General features: G+C 42.7%; 2 protein-coding genes across 27 annotated transcripts in view; one reads left to right on the forward strand and one right to left on the reverse strand.

The window, feature by feature from the left end:
- The window catches only part of DCP1B (decapping mRNA 1B), a 43,786-nt gene that overhangs the window by 5,163 nt on the left and 12,989 nt on the right, over window positions 1-25,634 (reverse strand). For all 4 annotated transcript variants that reach the window (XR_015951755.1, XM_035127339.3, XM_088676830.1 and 1 more), the window contains 4 exons: window positions 16,099-16,165; window positions 9,666-9,801; window positions 6,877-7,005; window positions 3,447-4,292 (listed from right to left, as the gene is read on the reverse strand). Coding sequence is in view for 3 of the 4 variants with exons in the window: in XM_035127339.3 (XP_034983230.3) it covers window positions 3,447-4,292; window positions 6,877-7,005; window positions 9,666-9,801; window positions 16,099-16,165 (1,178 nt within the window). In the remaining variant the exon portion in view is untranslated. The remainder of the gene's footprint in view (window positions 1-3,446; window positions 4,293-6,876; window positions 7,006-9,665; window positions 9,802-16,098; window positions 16,166-25,634) is intronic.
- CACNA1C (calcium voltage-gated channel subunit alpha1 C) overlaps window positions 24,756-25,634 on the forward strand; it is a 541,815-nt gene continuing 540,936 nt past the window's right edge. For all 23 annotated transcript variants that reach the window (XM_088676810.1, XM_088676812.1, XM_060279995.2 and 20 more), the window contains exon 1: window positions 24,756-25,022. In XM_088676810.1, coding sequence (XP_088532936.1) covers window positions 24,884-25,022 — 139 coding nt within the window. In that variant the 5' untranslated portion in view covers window positions 24,756-24,883. The remainder of the gene's footprint in view (window positions 25,023-25,634) is intronic.

The following is a 25,634-nucleotide window of genomic DNA, read 5'->3' on the forward strand; positions in this document are numbered from 1 at the left end:
TAAATGCACATTTGTTCAGTCCCACCACCAATATTCAAGATGTTGTCTAGGTGGCAAGCTGCACCCAGCAGACCCTATAAAACTTGGTCCACTTGAAAGATAGTGGGAGGAGATGAAATGCCAAAAAGCAATTCTAGGGAACAGACTTTTGGGTGCGCTTATTGTCAGGTTCTGCTTTGATTCGTTTTGCCTGAGCATCTGCATATGTGACTGCGCCAATACTATTTGACTGAAATGTTTGTCCTTAGTTATGGCGACAAATAAGTCTTCAGCTGGCAGCAATACACTATAGTACAGAGTAGCAGCAATGCTCATCCGGAAGTCTTTAATATTTCTGTAGAATAGACACAGGTGATACTGCCAAAGTTTGGAGCAAGAACTTCCTCACCTAGAACTTTTAGGCCAAACTTCTCTGAAGTTTGAGCTTGCTTGCCATTGACTCAGCATACCAGCAGCAGCCCTTTCTACCACTGTAGCTGTAGCCTTCATCAAGTAGCTTTTTATGGGTACTAGAACCCTGAGTTCCTAAGTGTTGACAAAGCTTCTGTACTCTTATAGTTCTATAGTAGAATGTGGCAAAGAGACAAAACCTAATAAGTGGCTATATAAGGAGACCTGGGAAATGGCATTCTAAAAAATGGCATCCAGGAAACATGGCAACTACAGTGCAAGCTGGCAATTAGGTTAGTGGCTGAGGAAAGCTGCCTTTGCATGTGAAAAAGTTATGGCTGGCAAGCAGCGGCACACAGGAAAAAGCTTTAAAAAAAAGTGGGTTTCAAGCTTCAAGGGAGCACTTAGGCCTGGGACAAGAGAACTAGCAACTGGGGATAGTGTTCATGCCGGTGAAGAAATCTGCTGACATATGTTGTGAAAGGGTGGCATAATGAAATTGGATGTCCGGGGTAATTTTAAAAATTAATCTCTGTTCCTGCTGCTGCCTCCATCGAAACCAATGGCTTTTCAATGAAAATGTGAGCCCCTGGGAAATCTGAACTCCTGGTCCATTTGTGTTTGACACCCGTTTTTAAATCTCAAACCCTTAACACAACCACAAAATAAAGACCTGAGCAAGGCCTATGGAGACAGCCACAGGCTCAAAACTTAGTTATACCCATTATACTATAGAGCCAATTAAATGTGCTGCAGTTGGCAAGACGAGCTTTCTTTTCCCAATAAACTAGTGTCATTGGGGGTAGGTATAACCTCCACCAAGTAGTTTCCCGAGGATATTGCTTTATTTTCTCCTGTGTAAGTGGATGGCCCATATCGACATCTGTATGAAAACATTAAAAGCTGTACTATGGGATACTGTATTGATGGAAATAAAACCTGTTTTCCAACCCTGCAATGCAAAGACAACCTCTCAGTTCCATCACAATACTGTGCAATAAAACATTCTCTTCCTATGGATAGACTTTGCTGTCCACATTCTGCATAATATCAGCAAGCTGATTATAGTATCACATCATGAAGCCATTATTAAATTCTGTCCCAAATGGTTCTTTTTCCATTTCATTTTAGTCCAAATGTCATAAGCATCATCCTCAGACCAGACACAGGGTCAATGAATCATCAAATTCCAACTTTTCTTGTTTTGACAGCTCCTGCACTTTCACACTTTCTATTAGTTCAAATTATAGAGCCTAACAATAAGCTCAATTTCCAGTTTTATTTAATAGTGTGCTTGGCTGCAATCTATGGAGGAGAGGCTGGAGGAAATGGCAGACTGCACAACAAAAGCAGCAGCCAAAAGCCAAGCCCCCACAGCTGCACAGATCCCATTTGCCCAAGTGAGGGTTTTCCAAGGATTATTAAAGGGATCATTTAACTTTGGAAGTGGTGGGAGTGATTTGTATTATAAATTAGAAATGCCTTTTCTTGGATGCAGCTTGACAACAGCAAAATATGCTAGTATATCTGAAAAACCCTTTATAAACAAATCAAGAAATCAAGTGCTGAAGGTCAATGGGGAAGCAAAACTATATTCCATAGGGACACAGCTTGGGAAACCTAGATTCACTTGGGATCAGTAGTATCAGTGGATGTGCAGGCAATGGATCTTTAGCCTAGTTACCCATCCCAGCTGTATTCCTCCTTACCACCCTTTGCCATTAGGCTTCATTCAAATGTTGACATAAGGAGTAGTAGCTAACATGCAGTTGGGTGGAGTCCCAGGTATCATTGATGCAATGATGGAAATGACCTGTGACCCAATAGCTATGTGCAATTTGTCCAATTCCTGATTTTCTTCCATCACAGTTTGGAAGCGAAAAGATTGCAGAAACTGAGTGAGCTATTTATCCATTCCTGCAAGTTTGCACCTAGTTTATGTGTTACTTCCTATACATGGCGGTAAGCACATATCCCAAGAACGAGGCTCACACTCTACCCCATATATTACCCTATTCGCCAATGTCTGAAATGACTCTAACAATATTCAGAAGTATCTCCAGTGAACACACAGGACTCTCACAAACGCACAGAAGCAGTGCCATGCTTGCAAAGGGATGCACATGCAGAGCTACTACTTTTGGAAATGAATGGGGAAACTCTTGTGCGCATAGCATCTTCATATACATATCAGAGCTCCTGTGCACACAAATACTTGCTGGGTGTTAACTTTCAGTTCCTGCAATAAGAGACAAGTTCTTAGAGGCAAAAGCAAGCAATACCTCTGCCTTCATGCATATAAAGCACACTGTCTCAAATAAGCCATCCAAGGAACTGAGTCGACCAGCAATCCTTCATTACAGCTTTGAAAAGCCATTACAGTCGTACCTTGGAAGTCAAATGGAATCCATTCCAGAAGTCCGTTCGACCTCCAAAACGTTCGAAAACCAAAGTGTGGCTTCTGATTGGCTGCAGGAAGCTCCTGCCGCCAATCAAGCCGCGACAGCCTTGTTGGACATTCAGCATCCAAAAATAGTTCGCAAACTGGAACAGTCACTTTGCAGTGTTCGGGAGTCAAAACGTTCAAGAACTAAACTGTTCAAAAACCAAGGTACGACTGTACTGGCTATGGTCTAACGATGCAGAGGGCATTCAGGTACAAAATGTCCACTTGCCCCCCTTGAAAAGGCATGCCCCACTTCAAGAACTTTTGAATCTGGGGATGACTTGGCATGAGGTTCACCCACAAAGGTAAAAAGTTTTTGATTTGTTGGGACGTTTGCTGGTGAATGGAAGCTGCACACAAAAAAACCACTTGGGATTTTTCAAATCTGCATGCTTGAAAAAACTCAAGCTAAGCCCAAAGGGTTGTTAAAATGAACTAAGGAGCAGTGTTTGGACACCACTAGTTTGGACCATGAACTAGCCTACAGTTCCCCAATGCTAGAACTGAGAGGTGTACTTTTGGTTTTTAAATGTTGAAAGTAGAAGAACAAGCAGCCTGTTGATCCAAGGTTATTGGACTCTAGGCTCTATCAAATCTATTGCTGGTTTACCTGAAAAAGAGGGGGCTGCTTTTCTGTGTTTGAAGCTTTGTCCATCCAAGAATCCAGAGGTTTTAAGGTGCTGCTGCTCTGAGTAACCACGGGAAACTTGGCTGCCAAGGTTGGCCGACTGGATACATGCAACTGCTGCTCCTGTTGCACTATCTGAAGTTTCTTTAATAACTCTTGTGGTGAAATTACTCCAGAATTTCCAGATTGGTTCCCAGAGAGAGGAAGGGACTGTCCTGGAAGTTTGGATTGTTCTTTACCAAGGGCTGGAGGCCCCAAAGTCTGTCCTGGGAGAGAGCCATTGAAATACATGAGATGAGGCTGTGTCACATTCTTTACCTGGGCTCCTGTGGAGACAGCAGGAGCCCTGCTGAAGACTGGTGCAGCAGAACTCGCTGGCCCTACATTGATGGGCTCCATTTTTGTCATTTGTCCTGACTGGCTTTGGAGTTGTTGCAGCAGGCTACGTGTGCTGGCGGCATCTTGGATGGGATGAGATGTCCGAATGCTATGTGAAGCCACAGGCTGGAAGAGTCCCGTGAAAACCTCCCCTACTGAAGGGACACTGCCGTTCTCACACATCCGGTTCTCAGGCAGTTCAGAGACTGGGTGAAGCTCTGCTCCACGCACCATCAGTTTCTGAATGGCTGGGCAAAGCTGCTTCTCTGCTGTGGGTGAATGTCTTCCAGGTTCCTCATAGGACAGAGAACGCACAACCCCTTGCCTCAGAGGAAAGTTTTCTTGGTGAAGTTTTTGTGACTTTACTGAGGTATCTTGGTATATGTTAGACTTTTCCTGCTTTCCAAAGAGCGTTGTGAGAGATAAGTGTTGTGGTTCAGGATCTATGTTCTGGTGGGGGAGCAGGGAGGAGAAAAGAAAGCCAGTTTAATTCAGAAAAATAAAGGTTTGGCTAGTAGCATCAAAGGAAGAGAGAGAACAGCAGATGCCACTGCCTGTTCTCCGAAAGCTGAACAAATGGCTTTTCTGCAAACAATTGGGGGGATCACAGACGTTCTGTTTGTGGCAGAAGCATGAGCTTGGAACCAGTTGGTGGGAAGATGGTTGGTGAGGACAGTTATAAGGAGAGAAGTGGTGGACAGGTGACAGCTCCTCCTATATGCCGCTGCTTCAGCACACACCACACTTTCCTGACACTGCCTCACAGCTTGCTCCAGTAAGTGGTGGGTCTCTCCCTCTCTCCCTTCACCATCACTCAGCAGCAGAACCTTTTCACCTCCAGTGAACTGTCTCGCAAACTACCATTTATTTTATTTACTGTATGATTCTCTATCTGAGTGTAGCAAAGGGTGCAAGATTACACAGAACTGCACAAAAGGTCACAAGACAGTGGCACCTCGGTTTCCAAACGTCTCCATTGATGAACGTTTGGGCTTTCGAATACACCTTGGAAGTCAAACGGCTTCTGCTGAGTGTATATGTTATTTTTCTCTATTAAATTTGCAGACCACCCTTTGCGCCTCGGTTTTTGAACGTTTTGGAACTCAAACGGTATTCCGGAACGGATTACGTTCGAAAACTGAGGTACTGCTGTATAGCAGAGCTTGTCCACCTGTTTGCTGACGGTACATACTAAATTATTATTAACACCTGGTATATGAAGCTTCATTTCAACAGTTTTCTTGCATCTTTATGTGGGTGGAGGAAACGGGTTGAATTTAGTTTTGTTTAATTTACTTTTTATTTCTATGGCTAGAATCATTTCGGTCCAATTTCGCATCTTAGCTTTACAAAGCAATATACCTAGAGTACAGCCTGAAGATATATGAGGTCAGCACCTTACTGAAGCTAAGCAGGTCTGGGTCCGCTCAGTGCTTGGATGGGTGACTCTTGGCAGCCATATGCACGCTGCATGGAGTTCCATGGCAGAAAAAAGATGGGACATAAATGTAAGAAATTAAATTTAAACAAAAGAGTTCATACAAAAGAGAGCACACACCCTTGCTTAAGAATGTAAGGTGCTTTGGTAGGGATCAGACCAAGATCAAACTTTTCCAATATTTGTTGAAAGAATCCCACAAATCTACAGGCAAGAGGTGGCCTGCTGATGGAGCACAGTCTTCCTTCTACCTATCTCTGAAATATTGCACACAAACAGCGCTGTGTGTTGTTTCCTGATTAAGGGCATAAAATTGGACAGCACAGATCTGTCAGCTTTGAACACGATGTGTGATTATGAGCTGTATCTTAGTCCTCCCAGCCCAGTGTTCATGAATTTTGTACACTTTGCAATGGGCTATTAAATTTCATTCCAATGTAAACAGAATTGCATTACAAAATTCCATTAAAATTGCATCCATTGTAAGAAGAATTGAAAGGTTTTAAGAATCAAAGGGGTACTATGAAAGGCAGGCATAACACCTAATGCCAACACAGGGAAAAAGCAATCACTAAAAGCCTACAGGTGCTCTTATTAATGCTTTGGATTCAAAGTCTGTAAATCATAAGACAGTCTCTACTGAAGGAGTTTTAAGAGCAGCAACAGAAATGGTATCCCTCTCGAAATAGTAAAGGGGAAAAAAGAGGGCAGCATCAAACACAAAGGTGGGGGGAGAGAAAATATAATTTTATTAAATGGTAAAATGCCCTTATAAACCAGTGAAATGCTTGATACATATTAGTTCTTCACTAAACTGCATTTGGCATTTTGTTGTCTTATAACGTGTTTTTCAAGGGCACTGAAAAAACAACATCATCCAAATAAACAAACAGACTATAATACAAATTGTTATATAACATAATCACCAGTGCCCCTGAATTATATGCATTATGTTACATAGCCTCGTTCTCAAGAGGCTTTCTGTCCTAAATTTCAAATGGAATACTACCAGACTGCTGAGGGTAACTAAGCTACTGACTGAAGTGGTGGTAAAGTTTTGTTCTTATTTAGGGGGGAAAACACTTTAACAGTAAGCCCATTCCTCACCCCAAAATTAATTGCTTTTACCTGTCCCCAAAAGTTGTTGATGTTCCCCCTTTCTTTAGGGGATGAATAGTCCTGTGAAGGGGGTGAGGTGATATTTGGCCTAGCATGGCCAAGGGCTGCCCACACCTCTCTGTTCAGCCATTCCAATAATACCACCTTTGCTTTAAAAACGTTGTTTATTTTGTAGTAATTGTTTTCTGAAAGCTGTGTGCTCTACTGATGCATACAGCCAAGTATGCTGGAGCCCTCATCCAGACTTATTTAAAAATGAGTTGCAAAAAGCAGCGTGACTACCTGTAGTAAAGATACACACCACCACACCAGGGTAATGAAATTGTGGATCATGGCTGGGTTGAGAGCAAAACTGGATGCGATGACAGAGGTTCACCCAGCATAATCTTTTTTTATTGCACAGAAAGGCTTCTAACACAGACTCATAAGCCTTCTAAACTAAGAAGCTTAGGGTTAAGAAAGTAAATACAATCATACCTGGACTTGTTGAGGAATACACTGGTGTTGGGTTTCGCTAGGCTTCACTGGGATTGGTTTGATCAAGTTGGGGTTGTCATATATAGCAGAAGAACTGGTTATCTGTTTTGGCTCTGAGCACATTTTACACTGCAACACACAAACAAAAATAATGCTACATTATTATTTTTATAGAAAGCAATTTTTATTTTCAATCTCCCCATCACCGTGAAAAAAAGAATACAGTACAGTTAAACTTGAGAAGAGAAAACAGAACTGACAAATTGACAAATATCCATGAGGATCAAGGATACCTGAAGGAAAGACAATTGGATTTTCTTGGAACATGAGCCACATGCAATATAAGTGCAGGAAATATCCATACGAGGGATTTTATACAGATCATCTTCCATTCTAATTGTCTCTTCACTCTGCTCTTAACCTATACTTCATGCAGACTAAAGGCTAGACTTAGATTTAAAAGGGTAAAAAAAACATTAGAAAAACAAAAACAGCAGTGGCTTCAGGTTATCCAGATAGCACATGACATTCGATATAACAAGGCTCTTGAGACATCAAACGTATTCAAAATCATAATAAAAGAAATGCAACATAATAAAATAGTAGAATAGCAAAGGGGGGGAAATCCAGAATCATACCCACCAATAAAATTCAACAGAATACGACATAGTTAAAAAACCAGCTACAGAAGACTGGGCAAATTTAAAACAACCACATGGCCCACAAAAGAAATTAAAGCTGGCACTGGCAAACTTCTCAGTTCCATCAGGATCTGGTATGGCTGGGCAACCCCAGGCGGTAGAGGATCAGGAGAAAGAAGAAGGGGTGGGGCTTTAGGCTAGTGCCCAGGAATGGAAGATGGAGGTCCTCTCCTTGTGACTCCAGATGTAGCACTGGGGCGGGCGAGAGATGTGCCGGCTCTCTTCATTGCTCCTGCTGCAGAGTCCCATTGGGGAGTGAGAAGGACCCTGGCCAGCCAGGGGGAGGGGTGGAGCAGGAGTACTCAGTGGGGAAGATGGAGTCAGAAGGGCAAGACAAAGTCTTGTCACAGAGAAGAAGGCACCACCTCTGTAGGTGGGATCAGACACACCCGCCCAGGCTAAGTACATATCTGAATGCACAGAAGTCTCAGGAGGTGAGAGTGTATTGAGAGTGATCTCACCCCGCCTCATATTTAAAAGCTAGGCACGAGTGGTGTGACAACCGTAGGGCATCTCTGTTGCTTCTGTTCACTTTTGAATCTCTTGCCTTACACATGTACCTTGGAATCATGACTTCTGGACTAATTGCCTGCTGCTGAGCCTGCATCATTATTAGTATGAATAAATATCTTTTCTTTGGAAGCTGCTTTAGACCATTGCTCCATCTAGCTCAGAATTGTGTGCATTGACTAGCAGCAGCTTTACAGGATTTCAGGTGGAAGACACTGACACCAGCAAGGAAGAGATCTAGCTTCAGGTTAGCCTGGTGGATACTATTTATTTATTTAAATTATAAATACTTTATACTTTCATTTGCTGTTCTACTAAACATCACTAGAGAAAGTGAAGTGATAAAAAGCACAAGCTAAATATTAAAAAAACTGAAACAAGCAGCAGCAGCAATAGTCAGTACAACAGCAATTGAGAAAACCAGTAATGGACTTCATGTTTCTTTGCTTAGTGATTATCCCAAAGTGCAGTGCAAAGAGGGGCTATGCAGGATACACAAGCTGATTCCATCACATGGAATTCAGTCACAAAATGATAAAATGTAAAATAGCTATTTTGAGAAGCATGGTGGTTCTGATGCGCAGTGGCTTTTGATGCAAATAAAACTGTAAAATGTGTCACCTTTGCTTAGCCTAATGTACATGATCTCCAGCTTTGAGAGGACAGCTATTCCTGTATCTTAAAGGGCTTCCAAACATAAAATTCTCTATGATATATTATTTTCTTAGCAACCAATGATGATAAAGAAATAGAGGGATGGGGTGGAATAAGAAACAGGCATGGAGTGACTCATCCTTCAAACAAACGTTTTCTAACAAAGAGAGGAAAAAATGAAACCACTTCAGTATGTGTGTAGTCTTCTACACAATCTTTTCTACTACACAATAAAAGGCGGAAAAACAATTAAGTACCAATCATGAAAATGGGTTTTCTTTGTTCCTTCAGAGGGAATGTGACCCTATCCAGAACAAGTACTTGCCTATCTCCTGAACATGGGAGCTACCCAGCCAAAGAGACTCTGCCTTCTCAAGATTCAAACACAGTTCATTGGCCCTCATCAGCCCACCACTGCATTCAGACACCTGATCCAGACCTTTCACAGCCTCTCCTGATTCAGATGTTATGGGGAAATGGAGCTACGTATCATCAGTGTACCGATGACATCTTTCCCTCAAACCCCTACTGACTGCCCCCAATGGCTTCGCATAAATGCTAATAGCACTGGGCCCTGCAGGACCCCACAGCACAAGTGCCAGGGAGTATTCATCCAGTGCTACTCTAAGAACCCAGCCATGAAGGTAAGGACGGAACCATCATAATATGGTGCCTCCAATACTAATCCCTCTGAGTCAGTCCAGCAGGATACTGTGGGCAATAGTGTCAAAAGCCACCAAGAGATTGAGCAGAAGGAACACAGTAGCGCTCCCCATCTCTTTCACAATGAAGGTCATCCATCAGAGCAACCAAAGCTGATTCAGTTCCAAAACAGAGTCTGAACCCAGACTGTAGTGCATCTACATAAATCTAGTCTCATCCAAGAATACTTGCAGGTATTGTTTTATACAGGATAGGTCCCACCTTGGTATATTCATCTTTGGCTTTGTTGAGCATCCGTAGGATATCCACTTCTTTGCTGTCACCCAAATTCAGGCTTACTGGGGAAATTCCTGTGCCAGCCCCCTGCTGTGCTTTCAGTTGTTCTTGCCGAGTTAAACTGGAAATGAAGGGTGAAGTTAAAAATGAGTGAGAAAATGGAGTTCAATTCCAACTGCTTCAAATCATTTAGCAGACATTAAGAATGGTTTCAAGGTTGTTGTTTTGGAGGAGAAGGGCTATCTCATAAGGTTTGCCTGGGTTGATGATGTAATTTCTCAAATTTTGTGCACACTGGACCATAAAAGACTTAAATATCCCTAACACAGTCACACATCGTATGGCCGGGAAGTACATTAAACCACAGCTCATTTTATGATTGCTGGTGATGGTAGGGTGGTGAATATACACAAACAAGTCTTTAACTGCTAGTAAATTACCAATTTCCTGCCCCAGCTGTTTTATAATTACTGCAAACTGCTGATAATTCTAACACACAGTCACTTGGCTGAACTGCAGTGTAGTTTTAACTAGATGAAATGCTGCTATTATAACCCACTAAACATGGTTTACAATCATACAAATCCTCACAAACTAGTCTTTTACTGAAGAAAATTAGCAGTCTGAGAGACATTTAATCACCAAAAACTGCAGGGAGAGCTGATTAGCCACCGTTATCTTTCAATAATGTACAGTTCTTTGAGATGACAGCTTGCTTCTCCTGAAATCTTGTATAAATTCTTTCTTGCTCTTGATATTAACTATTGTGGTGTTGTTCACCATAAAAAAGGCACTACTGCCACAAGGGGATTGTCAATATAAGGCACTCCTCTCTCTTTCCTCAGATGCTTTCATGGGCTACAAGTCAACTTTGTCAGTCTCCCTTTCTAGGCTGAGGCTCACAGAGGCTTTCTGATCAGGCATGGAAGCAGTTAAGGACAGGCACCAAATGGTCAAGATTGCGGATATTTCACTGTGGGCTGAATACAAGATGTGACAACAGATATCCAAGTCACTGATGACAGAAAGCTTAATGTGTTGCTTCTTCCAGCATTGCAGCAAGATATTTATGTAAAATCCACCTTCATAGAGGTCGGTGATCCAGGAGACCACAACTCCTATCCTCAATAGTCCTTGGACTCTACTTTTGATTGGATATTTGATGGCTATTCTATGTTAGCAGAAAGGAGGGGGAAAGATCTGTAAATAATGGGGCCCCAAACACCACCAAAACCAAGGACCAACAAAACCTGTTTTATAGTCTTGTTAGCCTTTAAGGTGATACAGGATTATTTGTTTTTTTGCTACAGCAGATCAAACAGACCTATTCCTCTGGATCATGCATTGGCCATGGCTCAATATGCTTCCACTCCCCGCACAGGCTACACACTATGCTACCCTGTTTCCCCTTTTTTAATACGTAGTCAGAAAGTAAGCCATGGCAGGGTTTTTAAGCATTTGAGAAATATAAGACATACCCCCAAAATAAGCCATACTTCCGCTCCGCGGAAACCAACCCCCACAGGCACCTCCACTCACAGAGTCACTCCATGCAGCTGGCACTGCAGGAGCGCGATCAGCTCTGAAGTGGTGCTCCAAGAGCTCCGCTTAACAGCTGATCGCGCTCCCACCTTGCTGGCTGCATTCCCGCGCTCCGCCTTCTCGTCCATCGCCGCCCTGCCGCTTCTGTGCTTGTCGCCACCGCTGGGCTCATTGCTTCTTCCTTGCCTGGCCTGGCCAAGGAGCTTGGAGCGCCCTGCAGCGGCAGGCGGAGCGCCTGAGCCAGCGGCCTCTGCCTGGCCCGGCCTAGGATGCCTGCTGCCCCGCCACCCGGAACCAGTGGCTGCTGCAGCGCCGAGCACTCAAGAGAACCGAGCAGCGCCCTGAGCCAGCACCCTGAGCTGTAAAAACTGTACCGGTAATAAAAAAAAATAAGACATCCCACCGAAAGTAAGCCACCCTGTGTTTTTTTGAGGAAAAAAAGTTATAAGACGGTGTCTTAAAAAAGGGGAAAGACGGTAGCTATGCTAATATTTGTTTTAGATGACTGTTGCCATATCAACCTCTTATGGATCAATAACTGCTTAAGAAAAGGAAGCAGACATTTTAAACAGTTTAAAATAAGGAGAAAAATTAGCAATGAACTACCCAAAGGTTCTGTACTGGGAATGCTACCTTTTGTTCATAAATGTTCTAAGTCAGGGGTAAGCAGTGAGATAGCCAAATTTGTTATTTGGGCTGTGAAATGCAAAAGCAAATTGAAGAGTTCCAGAAGAATCTCTCCAAACCGAGTGAATGACAAAAAGCTTCACACAGCATTTAATGTACGTAAGGGCTAAGTGATGCACACTGGGGCAAAACACAACTACTTTGTATATATGGAGCTGGGATCTGAATTGACTGCAACTAACCCAAGAAACAGAACTTGAGGTTGTGGTAGGCAGTTCACTGAAAATGTCAACTTTCTGGGCAGTGGAAGTCAAAAAGACAAGTCAATATTGAGAATTATTGGAAAAGGAAAATATAACTACCAATATTACAATGACTTTTATATAGATCTACTTACATCTGGAACATTAGGTGCAGTATATCTCAAAAATTGTATCACAGCACTAGAAAAAGTTCATAAATTTCCCCATGAGGGAAGCATTTGCACACTTACAGTGCGGTGGGGAATATAACTAAGGGGAGATATTGGAGATTTTTTAATACAGTTACTCTGCTCCTTTGAATTGCTACACAAGAGGGATATATGCCTATTTCTTTTTCAAAAAGACTATAGCTGCAATTAAATTGTGTTAGGGAAATATGCATCCTTCTGTAATGTCTAATAAGTAGTAATGTGTAGCTTATGGTTTCTATTGCACTTCAGTGTGAATGTGAGTCAGGATAGGATAAAACAGTAGTAGGTGATTGTTTTTAGAAGTACTTAAATATTTTTAGAAGTTTAATTGTATTAGTATTGATATGTTTTGCTGCCCTCTGGCTCCTCTGGAAGAAGGTGTGGGATAAAAATCTAAATACTGTAATAATACTAGGGAAGAGGAGCTCTGACTTTCCTAGAGTGAAACATATTCCCTCCTTCTCTACAGCAGATGGACTCTTTTGAACATCCATTTCCAGGTCTTGTAGAATTTCCTGATCAATGCCTAGCAGGAGAAGTAAATCTGTACATTGTTTCGCAGCAATCACACTGTAAAGTAACTGGGCAAAAACAAAGGTTGGCTGGCCCATTGTTATGCCCAGGTAAATTTAACTCCCCTGATAAATCCTCTAAGCTGCAGGCATCTGGTTAGAGTTAGAATTTAGATGATAAATTGAGTATACCTGCACCAGATTCTACACTAGACTCCACCCAGGTATTGTCAGAAAGTTACAGCCCAAACATCATAAAGGTAAAGGGGTAAAGGGACCCCTGACCATTAGGTCCAGTCATGACCGACTCGGGTTGCACGCTCATCTCGCATTATTGGCCGAGGGAGCCGGTGTATAGCTTCCAGGTCATGTGGCCAGCATGACAAAGCCACTTCTGGCGAACCAGAGCAGCACACGGAAACACCGTTTACCTTCCCGCTGTAGCAGTTCCTATTTATCTACTTGCATTTTGACGTGCTTTCGAACTGCTAGGTTGGCAGGAGCTGGGACCAAGCAACAGGAGCTCACCCCGTCACAGGGATTCGAACCGCTGACCTTCTGATCAGCAAGCCCTAGGCTCAGTGGTTTAACCCACAGCGCCACCTGGGTCCCTATGTACCACCAATTAAAAGAGCATGGCATTAGATACAAAGCGAGTGTAAAGTAACATGGGAACCAGAATAACTGGAATGCCTCTGCAAGTGGCCTAGCAACCATTACCACACAGATGGCTACAAAGAGAGAGGGGGAAGAGCCTTACCTCTGTGGTACAGTATTTGCTTTGTATGTAGAACACCCCAGGTTTGATCTCTGATATCTCCAGGTAGGACTGGGAGAGACCCTGTCTGACACCCTAAAGAGCCATTGCCACCTCAGATTATGGCCTGGAGGACCTCTGACCTCAGCAATCCAGATAGGATTCCTCAAACCAGTACCTAGCCAACCCACCCTGTGGTGGAATTTCATCATTTAGGGCACTTAGAAAGAGATGCTATCCGTCAGTGCTTGGATATTATAAAACAAATATATTAAAAATACTAAGAATGATCTCTATATACTATAGTAAGCACATTTATAACATTTATTGAATGTGTATGGTCGCTGGCTTAATTGTATAATCCAAGTTTTACTGAAGGCACTAACCTGTTTCAGCAGGTTAGTCTTACAGACAGTCCTATTTCAAAGAAGTAGGGAATAAAGTTGCATACTTCTCCATTTATCAGGGCAAGTGAGATCAATAGGAATAGACTATACAAAATAAATTGCAATGTATAAAAATAAATTACAATTTACAGACATTTGCCTGTGATTTATTTCCTCCTCAGAGTCTTTATCAAATAAGAGCTTTCCTCCCAATGAAGTAAACTTTCACTAAACAATTCCAAAATGCATTAGTCCAAATTAAAATATGTTTCACAGTGCAATCCTATGTACAGTGAGGGGGGGAAGTATTTGATCCCCTGCTAGATTTGCCCGTTTGCCCTATGATGAAGAAATGACCAGTCCATAATTTTAATGGTAGGTTTATTGAAGCTGTGAGAGACAGAATACTCGAACCTTCAGCAACCTCCACAGATTTTCGATGCAATTAAGGTCTGGAGACTGGCTAGGCCACTCCAGGACCTTAATGTGCTTCTTCTTGAGACACTTCTTTGTTGCCTTGGCCATGTGTTTTGGGTCTTTGTCATGTTGGAATACTCATCCTCGACTTGATGATACATGGTCCCGTCCATCGTCCCTTCAATGCGATGAAGGTGTCCTGTCCCCTTAGCAGAAAACACCCCCAAAGCATAATATGTACCCCTCCATGTTTGACGGTGGGGATGGTGTTCTTGGGGTCGTAGGCAGCAATCCTCCTCCTCCAAACATGGTGAGTTGAGTTGATGCCAAAGAGCTTGATTTTGGTCTCAATTCTGACCACAATACGTTCACCCAGTTCTCCTCTGGGTCATTCAGATGTGTATTAGCAAACTGCAGACAGGCCTGTACATGTGCTGTCTTGAGCAAGGGGACCTTGCGGGCTCTGCAAGATCTCAGTCCTTCCCTGCGTAGTGTGTTACCAACTGTTTTCATGGTGTCTATGGTCCCAGCTGCCCTGAGATCACTGACAAGTTCCCCTCGTGTAGTTCTGGGCTGCTTCATCACCGTTCTCATGATCATTGCAACTCCATGAGATGAGATCTTGCATGGAGCCCCAGACTGAGGGAGGTTGAGAGTTATTTTGTGTTTCTTCCATTTGCAAATTATTGCACCAACTGTTGTCCCCCTCTCACCAAGCTACTTGGCAATAGTCTTGTAGCCCAGTCCAGCCTCGTGCAGGTCTACAGTCTTGGTCATGGTGGCTACTTTGGAATCTGCTGGATTGATTAATTGCTTCTGTCGACAGGTGTCTTTTGTACAGGTACTGTAACGAGCTGGGATTACAGGTAAAACCTCTCCCTTACAGCAGGTACTTCTAATCTCAGCTTGTTACATACAGTGAAGATACCAGGTAGCCTGACATCTGGCTGGTAGATAGGGGATCAAATACTCATTTCACTCATTATAATGCACATCAACCTCTGACTTTTGTCTTCTGCTTTTCCGGGGGTTCTCCTGTTGTTATTCTGTCTCTCACAGCTACAATAAACCTACCATTAAAATTATGGACTGGTCATTTCTTCGTCAGAGAGCAAACGGGCAAATTCAGCAGGGGATCAAATACTTTCCCCCTCACTGTAGTTTTATTCAGAAGTCAGTCCCATTGATTTCAATAAGACTTACTGTTATTTAAGTGTGCACAGCACTCCAGCGTCAGTTGACTTTTCTGCTTTAATGAGCCCATTTAAGCTGCTAATATGAAGGGGGTTAATCTTAAACAGCTTCAATATACAGTCATACCTCGGTTTAAGTACGCCTCGGTTTGAGTATTTTAAGTTTAAGTACTCCGCGGACCCACCTGGAATGGATTAATCCACTTTCCATTAATTTCAATGGGCAAGTTCACTTCAGGTTAAGTATGCTTCAGGTTAAGTACGGACTTCCGGAACCAATTACACTCATACCTCGGGTTAAGTACGCTTCAGGTTGAGTATTCCGTGGACCCGTCTGGAACAGATTAATCCACTTTCCATTACTTTCAGTGGGAAAGTTTACTTCAGGTTAAGTGCGCTTCAGGTTAAGTACAGACTTCCGGAACCAATTGTGTTTGTAAACCGAGGTACCACTGTAATGAACAATGCTATAACATGCAAAGGATCACAAATACAATCCTCAAAGGGCTTCCTTGACCACCAGCACTTACTTTTTCATGAGCTCTGCAATTCTTTGGCATTCTTCCTTATCATAAAACCAAATTCCATAAATGGACACTGTAAATGCACATCAAACACAAACAATGAACAACACATTACAATGCTTTCCAGCAGCTCTCTGGCTTTGCAAAGGCTTTAAAAATATTTTGTAAGCCCTAAACAGTTGCATTTTACCTCCCCCCTGTTGCTATGCAAGTATTTGGCTGCTCCCCATACCTTCCAGTTTCTGTTCTGGCTCTATACCAACACACCAGGTCCTTCCAAGTTCTACTTGTGCAACACTGTCCGCAGCCCCATCCATGAGGTCTGCATTTATTTATTTTTTTAACGTTTGAAAACTCATGTAATTTGGACCTTTGGCTGCTGGAAACTAGCTCCAATGCCTTGAATGAATGGCCAACTTTCACCCATCTGCATGGAATGGAATTGGGGATACTTTCTGGAGTGCTTTCAGAGTGATCAGGTCTTATGTGGTCTTCTACATGATTAGTTATGTTATAAACCTTCTGTTATTGGAGTAAAAGACAGTCTCCCCTTCTATCCCCTTCTATCATGGAAATCCCGGAATAACTGAAAATTGAAGTCTGCTAAGAGATTTGTTCTGAACATTTGGGGGTAAATAATCACTATAAACAGCAGCAATGTTTAAAAGACTGCACCCATTTTTACGGAACATTTTCTATTAATGTCCCAGATTTTTGTTTTACTTGTCTAAATAAAGCATTTAACACAATAGGTTGTAGTGGGTCCAGGATGCCTGTATACATAATTCAGGAGGTGCTGTTAGTTTTACATTGTGACAATATGTCCACATTTTATACAGAAAAAGGAAATTAAATCTTGAAGCACCAGCCAACAAGCCCCACCCCAGAAGTGTTTAACAGAAAAATCTATCGAAGGTGATAATGAGAACTATTTTAGGTTCCAAATTAAGGAGTGATATATGCACTTATTTTCATGATGAATGTGAAAATAGCATTTGTCCTCAAACCATCTGAATACAGAACGTGAGGTCACACCTTCTGCAATGCAATTCTAAGCACACTCAATAGTTAAGTTAGGTTTTTGAACATCAAGTGCCTAAGCACATTAACTTGAAGGTTACTTCACTGGAACTTAATTCCAATTAGGTTGCTGTGCTCTATGTTTGCTACGAAATAAATTGGCATGGAGTTCAGTTGAACTGAGTCATTGCCTGCTAAACTGCAGCATCTTACTGCCCAAACAAGGAATAACTCCACCCCCACTGATGGTGGAAACACACCTACAGGCACATAATTACCATAATATATTTCCCTACAATTCTTGCATGGTCTCCACTATTTATAATTTGCCCTCATGAGATCAAAACCAGATACAACCACATCAATGCACTATTTGATTTCCAAAGGTGTAATTTCTTAGTTTCAGCACCCAGGGGCTAATTTATAAAGCAAAGCAACCTCAGGAGGAATTACAGGGAAATATGATTAAATACACTCGCTCTAATTCTCAAGGGAGACTATAGCTTTGCAGTAAATCATATGCTGTACATATGAGACCCTAACTGAAAACTACCACCTCAAATTAAGGGTACATCCACACAAGATCAATTGGTCATTTGCTGTCATTGCACTCCTTTGGGAGTTCTCAATATGAACTTTCTCCTCCTGGGAATTGCAGATTTGGGTTTCATATATTCTTTACTTGCCTATATTAAATGCTGAATCTGTGCAAATGCATTCAAACACATCCCAATAAACCTAAGTTGTTTGCCAATTCAGAAATGTTATTTTAGGGCTAGCATTATTTTTTATTACCCAAAGATTGTTTTAATTTGAACTTCATATTTACATCACAGTTATTTATTCTATTTACATCATCATATTTTATCACCATTAATGTTTCCTGTAACATTTTTTAAGTCAACAAGCAACAAAGAGAATGTTTCCTACTTTCCCCCAGCTAAGCATTCTTTATTTTCTCTTGCTGTGTATAGCCAACATGTTTTTCCAAGAAGAGACTTGCTGACAAATGAGAGTGCAGCTTGAGAAATGAGTTTTCAGTAATGAAAGGATGCAATTTCGCCTTTGAACAAGACAGTGAATAAGGTTAGGGTTCAATCTCCTATTTTGAAAGGCTGCGCTGCAGCTTGTGTCATGTGACCCAAGACCCAGTAACTGAGTACTGTCACGTGCAATTGGTCCTTTCTTGTTACAAACTGCAGAACAGTTTGTGCTTACTGTCTTGCCTTCCATGGTTTATGAAGAGCCTTAGCTGCACATGCTGTTCAATGGATTAGGGCAAAATACACTGTTTAATGTCAAGGATCTCCCCTGAAGTCAATGGGATTAATGTGCAAGTGAGCAGTCTGAAGACTACAGACAAGAGCAATTAATTTTAACTTGTGAAATACACCAACAGTTTTTGCTTCCCTCTTTTTTTGTGTGTATACCTTCACTACTTAATGTTGCTTCATTTTAGGGTCATTTCTAACATAATGTTTTGAATTTGTGAAATGGCTTTTTAAAAAGCATTGCATGAGTGCTTAAGCAGAAATTGTACATGGGGCTGAAGTATTTTCTGTATCAGTCTGTCAATGTGATTCTAAATTTCTGCGGCATTCCTATTCTAAGACTTATCTTCAGAAAAATTACTTGGATGATCAATCGCTTCAAAATGGTAATTATGCACAAAACATTTAATTGCAAACTATTCCAATGCAGCTTTTCTTGTGCTACACTTTGACTATTATATGAACAGACCCAGGGATGCCAACTTGAATAAAATACTGGGGGGGGGGGAGAGAACCCTGCCGTGCACAACTGAACAGATGATGTGGCACACCATACCATTTGAATGGCAATTCCCATCAAATTTGGGGAGGCCCAGCCTCCTCAAATTTTATTTTATGGGGGAGGGCCCCCCAAAGAGACCTCGGTCCCTAGGAGTTGGCTCCTATGAACAGACCTACTAAGAATCCACTTCAGACAACTATTCAACAATATTCTCAATTTTTTATTAGTCCTCTTTATGCTCAGCAATAAATTCTAACTACAAACTGCAAGAAAGCTAGTATAACAAAGGGGCCTAGAGCTTGAGCTGGAATTCAGGAAGTCATTGGTTCAAATCTCACCTCAGAAATGAATTTACTACGCAGTCTTTGGAAAGCCACCATATCTCAGCCTCAGCTACTCACCCTACATCCGTAATATGGGAACAATACTGAGTCCTGAATAATCACAACGGGATAGCACAAACAGATGAACACAATAAAAATGTGGTTGTGGGGTCGAAAATAGTGCAAGTGAACGACTTCAGTGAAAGGATCCCAATGCACTTTGAGCAAAAGCTCTCCCCAGGGGAACATTTTAATATTCCCACACAACTTGATGGTTGTTGTGTGTGTGTTTTTTGTTTTTTAAAAAAATTCACTCCTTTAAACCTGAACGTTTTCAACAACAGTTTAAAACCATACAAAGCATAAATCAATTTGTTTATTTTTACCATAACGTAAAGTGTCAAATGCAAAATGCCTTAAGGTACACAGAACTAGAAAAATCAACATGAGAAGCCTCTTCACTTGAAAATATAAATGTGATGGATATTACATTTGATTAATTGGTACCCCACATGACCTGCAAAGGGCAAAGGACTGGAGCAGAATGCGTTCCTAACAGTGTCAGACTCAAGTCCTGAGAAAGCAATAGCCGTTTGTCCAGACCAGCAAGAAAACCCATCTTGGAAGCTGTAAAAGAGGCCAGAGAATATCAACTTATCTGCTGGACTCCTGACCTATTGTCTAATGCAGAGTCTCCCTGCAATTCTCCCTTTGACTAGAATCACAGAATCATAGAGTTGGAAGAGACCACAAGGGCCATCCAGTCCAACCCCCTGCCAAGCAGGAAACACCATCAAAGCTTTCCTGACAGATGGCTGTCAAGCCTCTGCTTAAAGACCACCAAAGAAGGAGACTCCACCACACTCCTTGGGAGCAAATTCCACTGCCGAACAGCTCTTACTGTCAGGAAGTTCTTCCTAATGTTTAGGTGGAATCTTCTTTCTTGTAGTTTGAATCCATTGCTCAGTGTAGGCTTCTCTGGAGCAGCAGAAAACAATCTTTCTTCCTCCTCCATATGACATCCTTTTATATATTTGAACATGGCTATCATATCACCCCTTAACCTTCTCTTCTCCAGGCTAAACATACCCAGCTCCCTAAGCCGTTCCTCATAAGGCATCGTTTCCAGGCCTTTGACCATTTGGTTGCCCTCTTCTGGACACGTTCCAGCTTGTCAGTATCCTTCTTGAACTGTGGTGCCCAGAACTGGACATAGTACTCCAGGTGAGGTCTGACCAGAGCAGAATACAGTGGTACTATTACTTCCCTTGATCTAGATGCTATACTTCTATTGATGCAGCCCAGAATTGCATTGGCTTTTTTAGCTGCTGCATCACACTGTTGACTCATGTCAAGTTTGTGGTCTACCAAGACTCCTAGGTCCTTTTCACATGTACTGCTCTCAAGCCAGGTGTCTCCCATCCTGTATTTGTGCCTTTCAATTTTTTTTGCCCAAGTTCTCCTTTTGCCCAAGTTCTCCAACATTTCTCCTTGTTAAAATTCATCTTGTTTGCTTTGGCCCAGGTGTCTAATCTGTTAAGGTCATTTTGAAGTGTGATCCTGTCCTCTGGGGTATTAGCCACCCCTCCCAATTTGGTGTCGTCTGCAAACTTGCTCAGGATGCCCTCAAGCCCATCATCCAAGTCATTGATAAAGATGTTGAATAAGACTGGGCCCAAGACAGAACCCTGTGGCACCCCACTAGTCACTACTCTCCAGGATGAGGAGGAGCCATTGATGAGCACCCTTTGGGTTCGGTCAGTCAGCCAATTAAAAATCCCCTGAATGGTAGCATTGTCTAGCCCGCATTTTACCAGCTTCTTTACAAGAATATCATGGGGCACCTTGTCAAAGGCCTTGCTGAAATCAAGATAGGCTACATCCACAATGTTCCCTTCATCTACCAGGCTTGTAATTTTGTCAAAAAATGAGATCAGATTAGTCTGACATGACATATTTTTCAGAAACCCATGCTGACTTTTAGTGATCACAGCATTCCTTTCTAGGTGCTCACAGACCGTTTGCTTAATGATCTGCTCTAGAATCTTTCCTGGTATTGATGTCAGGCTGACTGGGCGGTAATTGTTTGGGTCCTCTCTTTCCCCCTTTTTGAAAATAGGGACAACATTTGCCCTCCTCCAGTCTGCTGGAACTTCGCCTGTTCTCCAGGAATTTTCAAAGATTATTGCCAGTGGTTCTGAAATCACCTCTGCCAGTTCTTTTAATACTCTTGGATGTAGTTCATCTGGCCCTGGAGACTTGAATACATCTAAACTAGCCAAGTATTCTTGTACTACCTCCTTACTTATTCTGGGCTGTGTTTCCGCTGCTGAATCATCTGCTCCATATTCTTCAGGTCGGGCATTGTTTTCTTTTTTGGAGAAGACTGAGGCAAAGGAGGCATTGAGGAGTTCCGCCCTTTCTCTGTCCCCTGTTCACATTTCACCATCTTCTCCTCTAAGTGACCCCACTGTTTCCTTTTTCTTCCTTTTGCTACGGACATATCCATAAAAGCCCTTTTTGTTGCTTTTAACCTCTCTAGCGAGCCTGAGTTCATTCTGTGCTTTAGCTTTTCTGACTTTGTCTCTACATGTGCTGGCTATATGTTTGAATTCCTCTCTGGTGATTTCCCCCTTTTTCCATTTTTTGTACATATCCCTTTTAAATCTTAACTCAGTTGAAAGTTCTTTAGATAGCCACCCTGGCTTCTTTAGGCACCTTCCATGTTTCCATCTCATTGGTATTGCCTGAAGTGCAGACTAGAGTGCAGTAGTATAGGCCAAATATACCTGCCATCTCCTTATGGCACAAGTTCTCAATTCCTCCTTTATTTAAATGGATTAGAAAAGAATACATTTTGAACTGCTTGCTCTTCATTTTCCTTCTACCGTGTTTCCCCTTTTTTAAGACGTAGTCATAAAGTAAGCCATGGCAGGAGTTTTAAGTATTTGCGAAATTTAAGACATACCCCGAAAATAAGGCATACCTTGTTGCTTTCCTTTAGAGCCTCAGAGAGGCTTGAGACCAGGTGGGAGTGGGGTGCATGAATTGAGCGCGTCGCCAGGCAAGCCGCGCTAGGAGGACCCCCCCCTCTTCCCAGGACTTTTTTCCACTCCGGCGGAGCGCCTGGATGGGGAAACCCCTTGGTGTCAGGAGGCCTGCTAGCCCCTTCCGTGCCGCCGGAGCGTAGTGGGCTGCATGGCCCAAAGCTGAGCGGCGGTGGGAGTCCCGCGGGCCCTTCCGCGCCGCCGGGGCGACGAATGGCGACGGGAGCGCTGCTGGCCCATTCCGCGCCGAGGCAGAGCGGCGGCGGGAGGCCTGCAGGCCCTTCCGCGCCACCGGGGCGACAGATGGTGGCGGGAGCGCTCCTGGCCCCTACTGTGCCACCAGAACGTCATGGGCTGCATGGGCCAAGGCCCGTGCGATGGACGGCGGAGGGAGCACTGCTGGCCCCTTCCGCGGGCGAGTTGGCGGCTGATTGACAGGCGGCCTCGCCAATGCCTGGAGGGAGAAGGGCGGCGAGGAGCAAGCGAGGGAACACCCACCTTGCTCCGCCCGCTAATGAAAACGGCTCGGGGTGGGGAGGCGCTTTGCCCAAAAAACCCACGGGGGTGCTCGTCGGGTGGGCCACGACGAACTCGCCCCGTTCCCTCTGGAGTCAGGGTGCCACCGCCGGCGCCTCCTCCTGGGGCAACTCCGCGGGACTTCAGTGTATCAGTGTAAAAAAAGCGTGTTTCCTCAGAGATGTAGCGCGCGCGCGGGGGCTGGCTGGCTGGCTACTTGACCTCCTGAGTTTAAGGGCGCAGAGGAATCCCAAAGGGGGTCCCTGCGCGCACCCTCGCCCGCCTCCGTGCGCGCTCAAGCGGGAAAGGAAGTTTAGCTCCTCGAGCTGCCGCCCCTTATGAATGCGTGTTTCGGTGGTGTGGACAAGGTGTGGACAAGGGTCTCATTTCCCCCTCACGGGACAGGGCGTACACAGGCATCTTTCAGACGACCTGCTTCGCGTCTCTCTCATCTCTTCCCCCCCCCGCTCTCCCGCCTCGATTTCGTGCCCCTCAGCTCCCATGTTAGCGATGGGATGGATGGCAGCACCCTGAGCCAGTAAGGTACCGGACTGTAATAAAAACCTAATAAAAATTAAGACATCCCCTGAAAATAAGACACCTTGTGTTTTTTTGAGGAAAAAAAGTTATAAGACGGTGTCTTAAAAAAGGGGAAACACGGTAGGAGTGTTAAGTTCACCAGTGCGGCACACTTCACTTCTATTTCACATTAGGACTCCCATATGACACCACACTTATGCATGTGTTTACTGAATCTGGTGGTACCTGCACATGTGTTATACGGGGAAGAGTTGTTACATACTTAAATATCACAATCCAAAAATGATTGCCTAAACTAGATGCCTCAAAACAAATTAAATCCATTTCTTGTGACAAGTTATGGATTGGATGAGATTTATTAGCAAGAGTGGATATCTCTCCTTAGCTCAAGAAATTGGTAGTTAACTTCTGCTTGGAAGAAAAGGGATTTATAATCCTATAATGGTGTTTATGTTCCCTTAACAGTGTCCTGCTTTCATTTAAAAAATAAAAATGGCTCAAATGCCACAGGATTGCAGGCTCAGAAATGCAAAGTAGCACTTTAGATGAAAGCAATACAGATAGAAGTGAGTGGGGTTTTCAACGGTATCTTGAGCACTGTGTGACCCAGTAAGGAATGCATGTTTACAACAGGGCAGTCTCCTGGCTGGGACAGACTACTAACCACATGCCTAGTATCTGAATATAAAGTTAAGGCAACACCATCATTTAAAGCATGCTGCCCCTGAATGATGTACAATCCTGGACGCAAAAACAAGCTTATTCACCCAACAGTCTGTGGAGCCATTTGCAATCTCTGATTAATTTCATTGGAAAGGTTGCATACTTATGGAGTAAACCGCATTCCTTTCCTTTTAAGGAGATGTTATCAGGGAGTTATTTTTTAATTGCTGAAAAATGTTAGAAGGCTAGTTTTCAGGGCTGGCACTGAAACAGGCACTTTATCACATTGCATATAGATGAAAGGATCTAGACACGCACTGCAAAATATGCATCAAACTTGCATTGCATAAGATTCGTGTGTATCACCGTTTTGTAAGTCTATTGGCCTGGTTCTCAATTAAAAAAATATGTAATTCACTCATTTGATGAAAATTTCTCTCTGGGTGAAGTCCAGAAAGTCCAAGAACCCCTTTAGAAAGACATATTCCTCCAAATACAAGGGTACGTTATCAGAGCCAGTGGTGGTGATGTATGAAAACCAGAGACCTCTATGACTCAGGGAGGTGATGAACTGACAGGCAGATGGAGCCCATTATCCTCACTTCTCAGTCCAAGTTTTCCCTGTAAAACTAACAGAGGAGAAGGATTTTAAGCAAGCACAAGGCACAGACCTCAAGAAAAAGATTGGGAAGAACTGAAAAAAGCAAGGAGCAAGACACGAGATATCACTTAGATTGTAAAGTGGTTTCCTTCGGTCTGCCTTTGGGAGTTTTAACAAAAATGTACAATTTTTGCAAATTTTCCAGCTACTAGGTTTGAATACTTCTAATGAAATTGTCACTGCCACGCAAAGAGTTCACTTTTTCCATCTATCCGTTTGGACTGTGAAAATTCATTTTGAAGAACAGGATGTTTCAAACCATTGTTCGGCAAGCAACTACAGCTTATCGTCCACTTCCTACGCACCACCCAGGGGAGCCTGGAGTGAAGTATACTGGCAAGATGGTCCATGAAACCCAACTCAGTTGCTTCTACATCACACCTGGAGGTAAGGACCCATAGCAACATGATATACAAAACTCAATGAAAAGATAACTGTATTTTATGATATCTGAAAAAATAGAGTGAATATTTTGGTATCTGCAGGTGAGATATTGTAAAATTCTATTTCTAAATTTACAAGAAAGGTCTTTAGAACTGAGAATTCACAGAGTACTTAGAGACAGGCAGTTTCAGAAAGAAATAAGCCTAAATAATTTGGCAGAGAACTGATGTCTAGCTTCTTAAAACTGTGATAACAAGACTGGTTTCCAAATGTTCACTGTGTCAGAGATTTTTGTTTTCTAATTTCTCATTTTTCAAAATTACTCAGTACATGGTCACATATAATTTTGATTACTTTTAAATGTTTGCACAAAATCAGAATACAGAACCTCTCATAATGGGTATATAATAACAGTATGGAACAAGAATAGTAAGCCACTTCAAATGTCTCCTTTTTCAAATAAAACTGTTCAGTCTACATGGAAAGGCCTATCTTATCTCAAAGAGATGTCCAACATTTCCACAGTTGGCCATATTTTCTCAACAAAATATGTCCAGACTAAACTGTACTATGTTTTGAAATCCAGAAAAGGAACCTCTGGTACTGTACAGTGTA

This window comes from Zootoca vivipara, chromosome 9 (genome assembly GCF_965207765.1).
Source record: "Zootoca vivipara chromosome 9, rZooViv2.hap1.1, whole genome shotgun sequence".
In the NCBI taxonomy this organism is placed as follows: domain Eukaryota; kingdom Metazoa; phylum Chordata; class Lepidosauria; order Squamata; family Lacertidae; genus Zootoca; species Zootoca vivipara.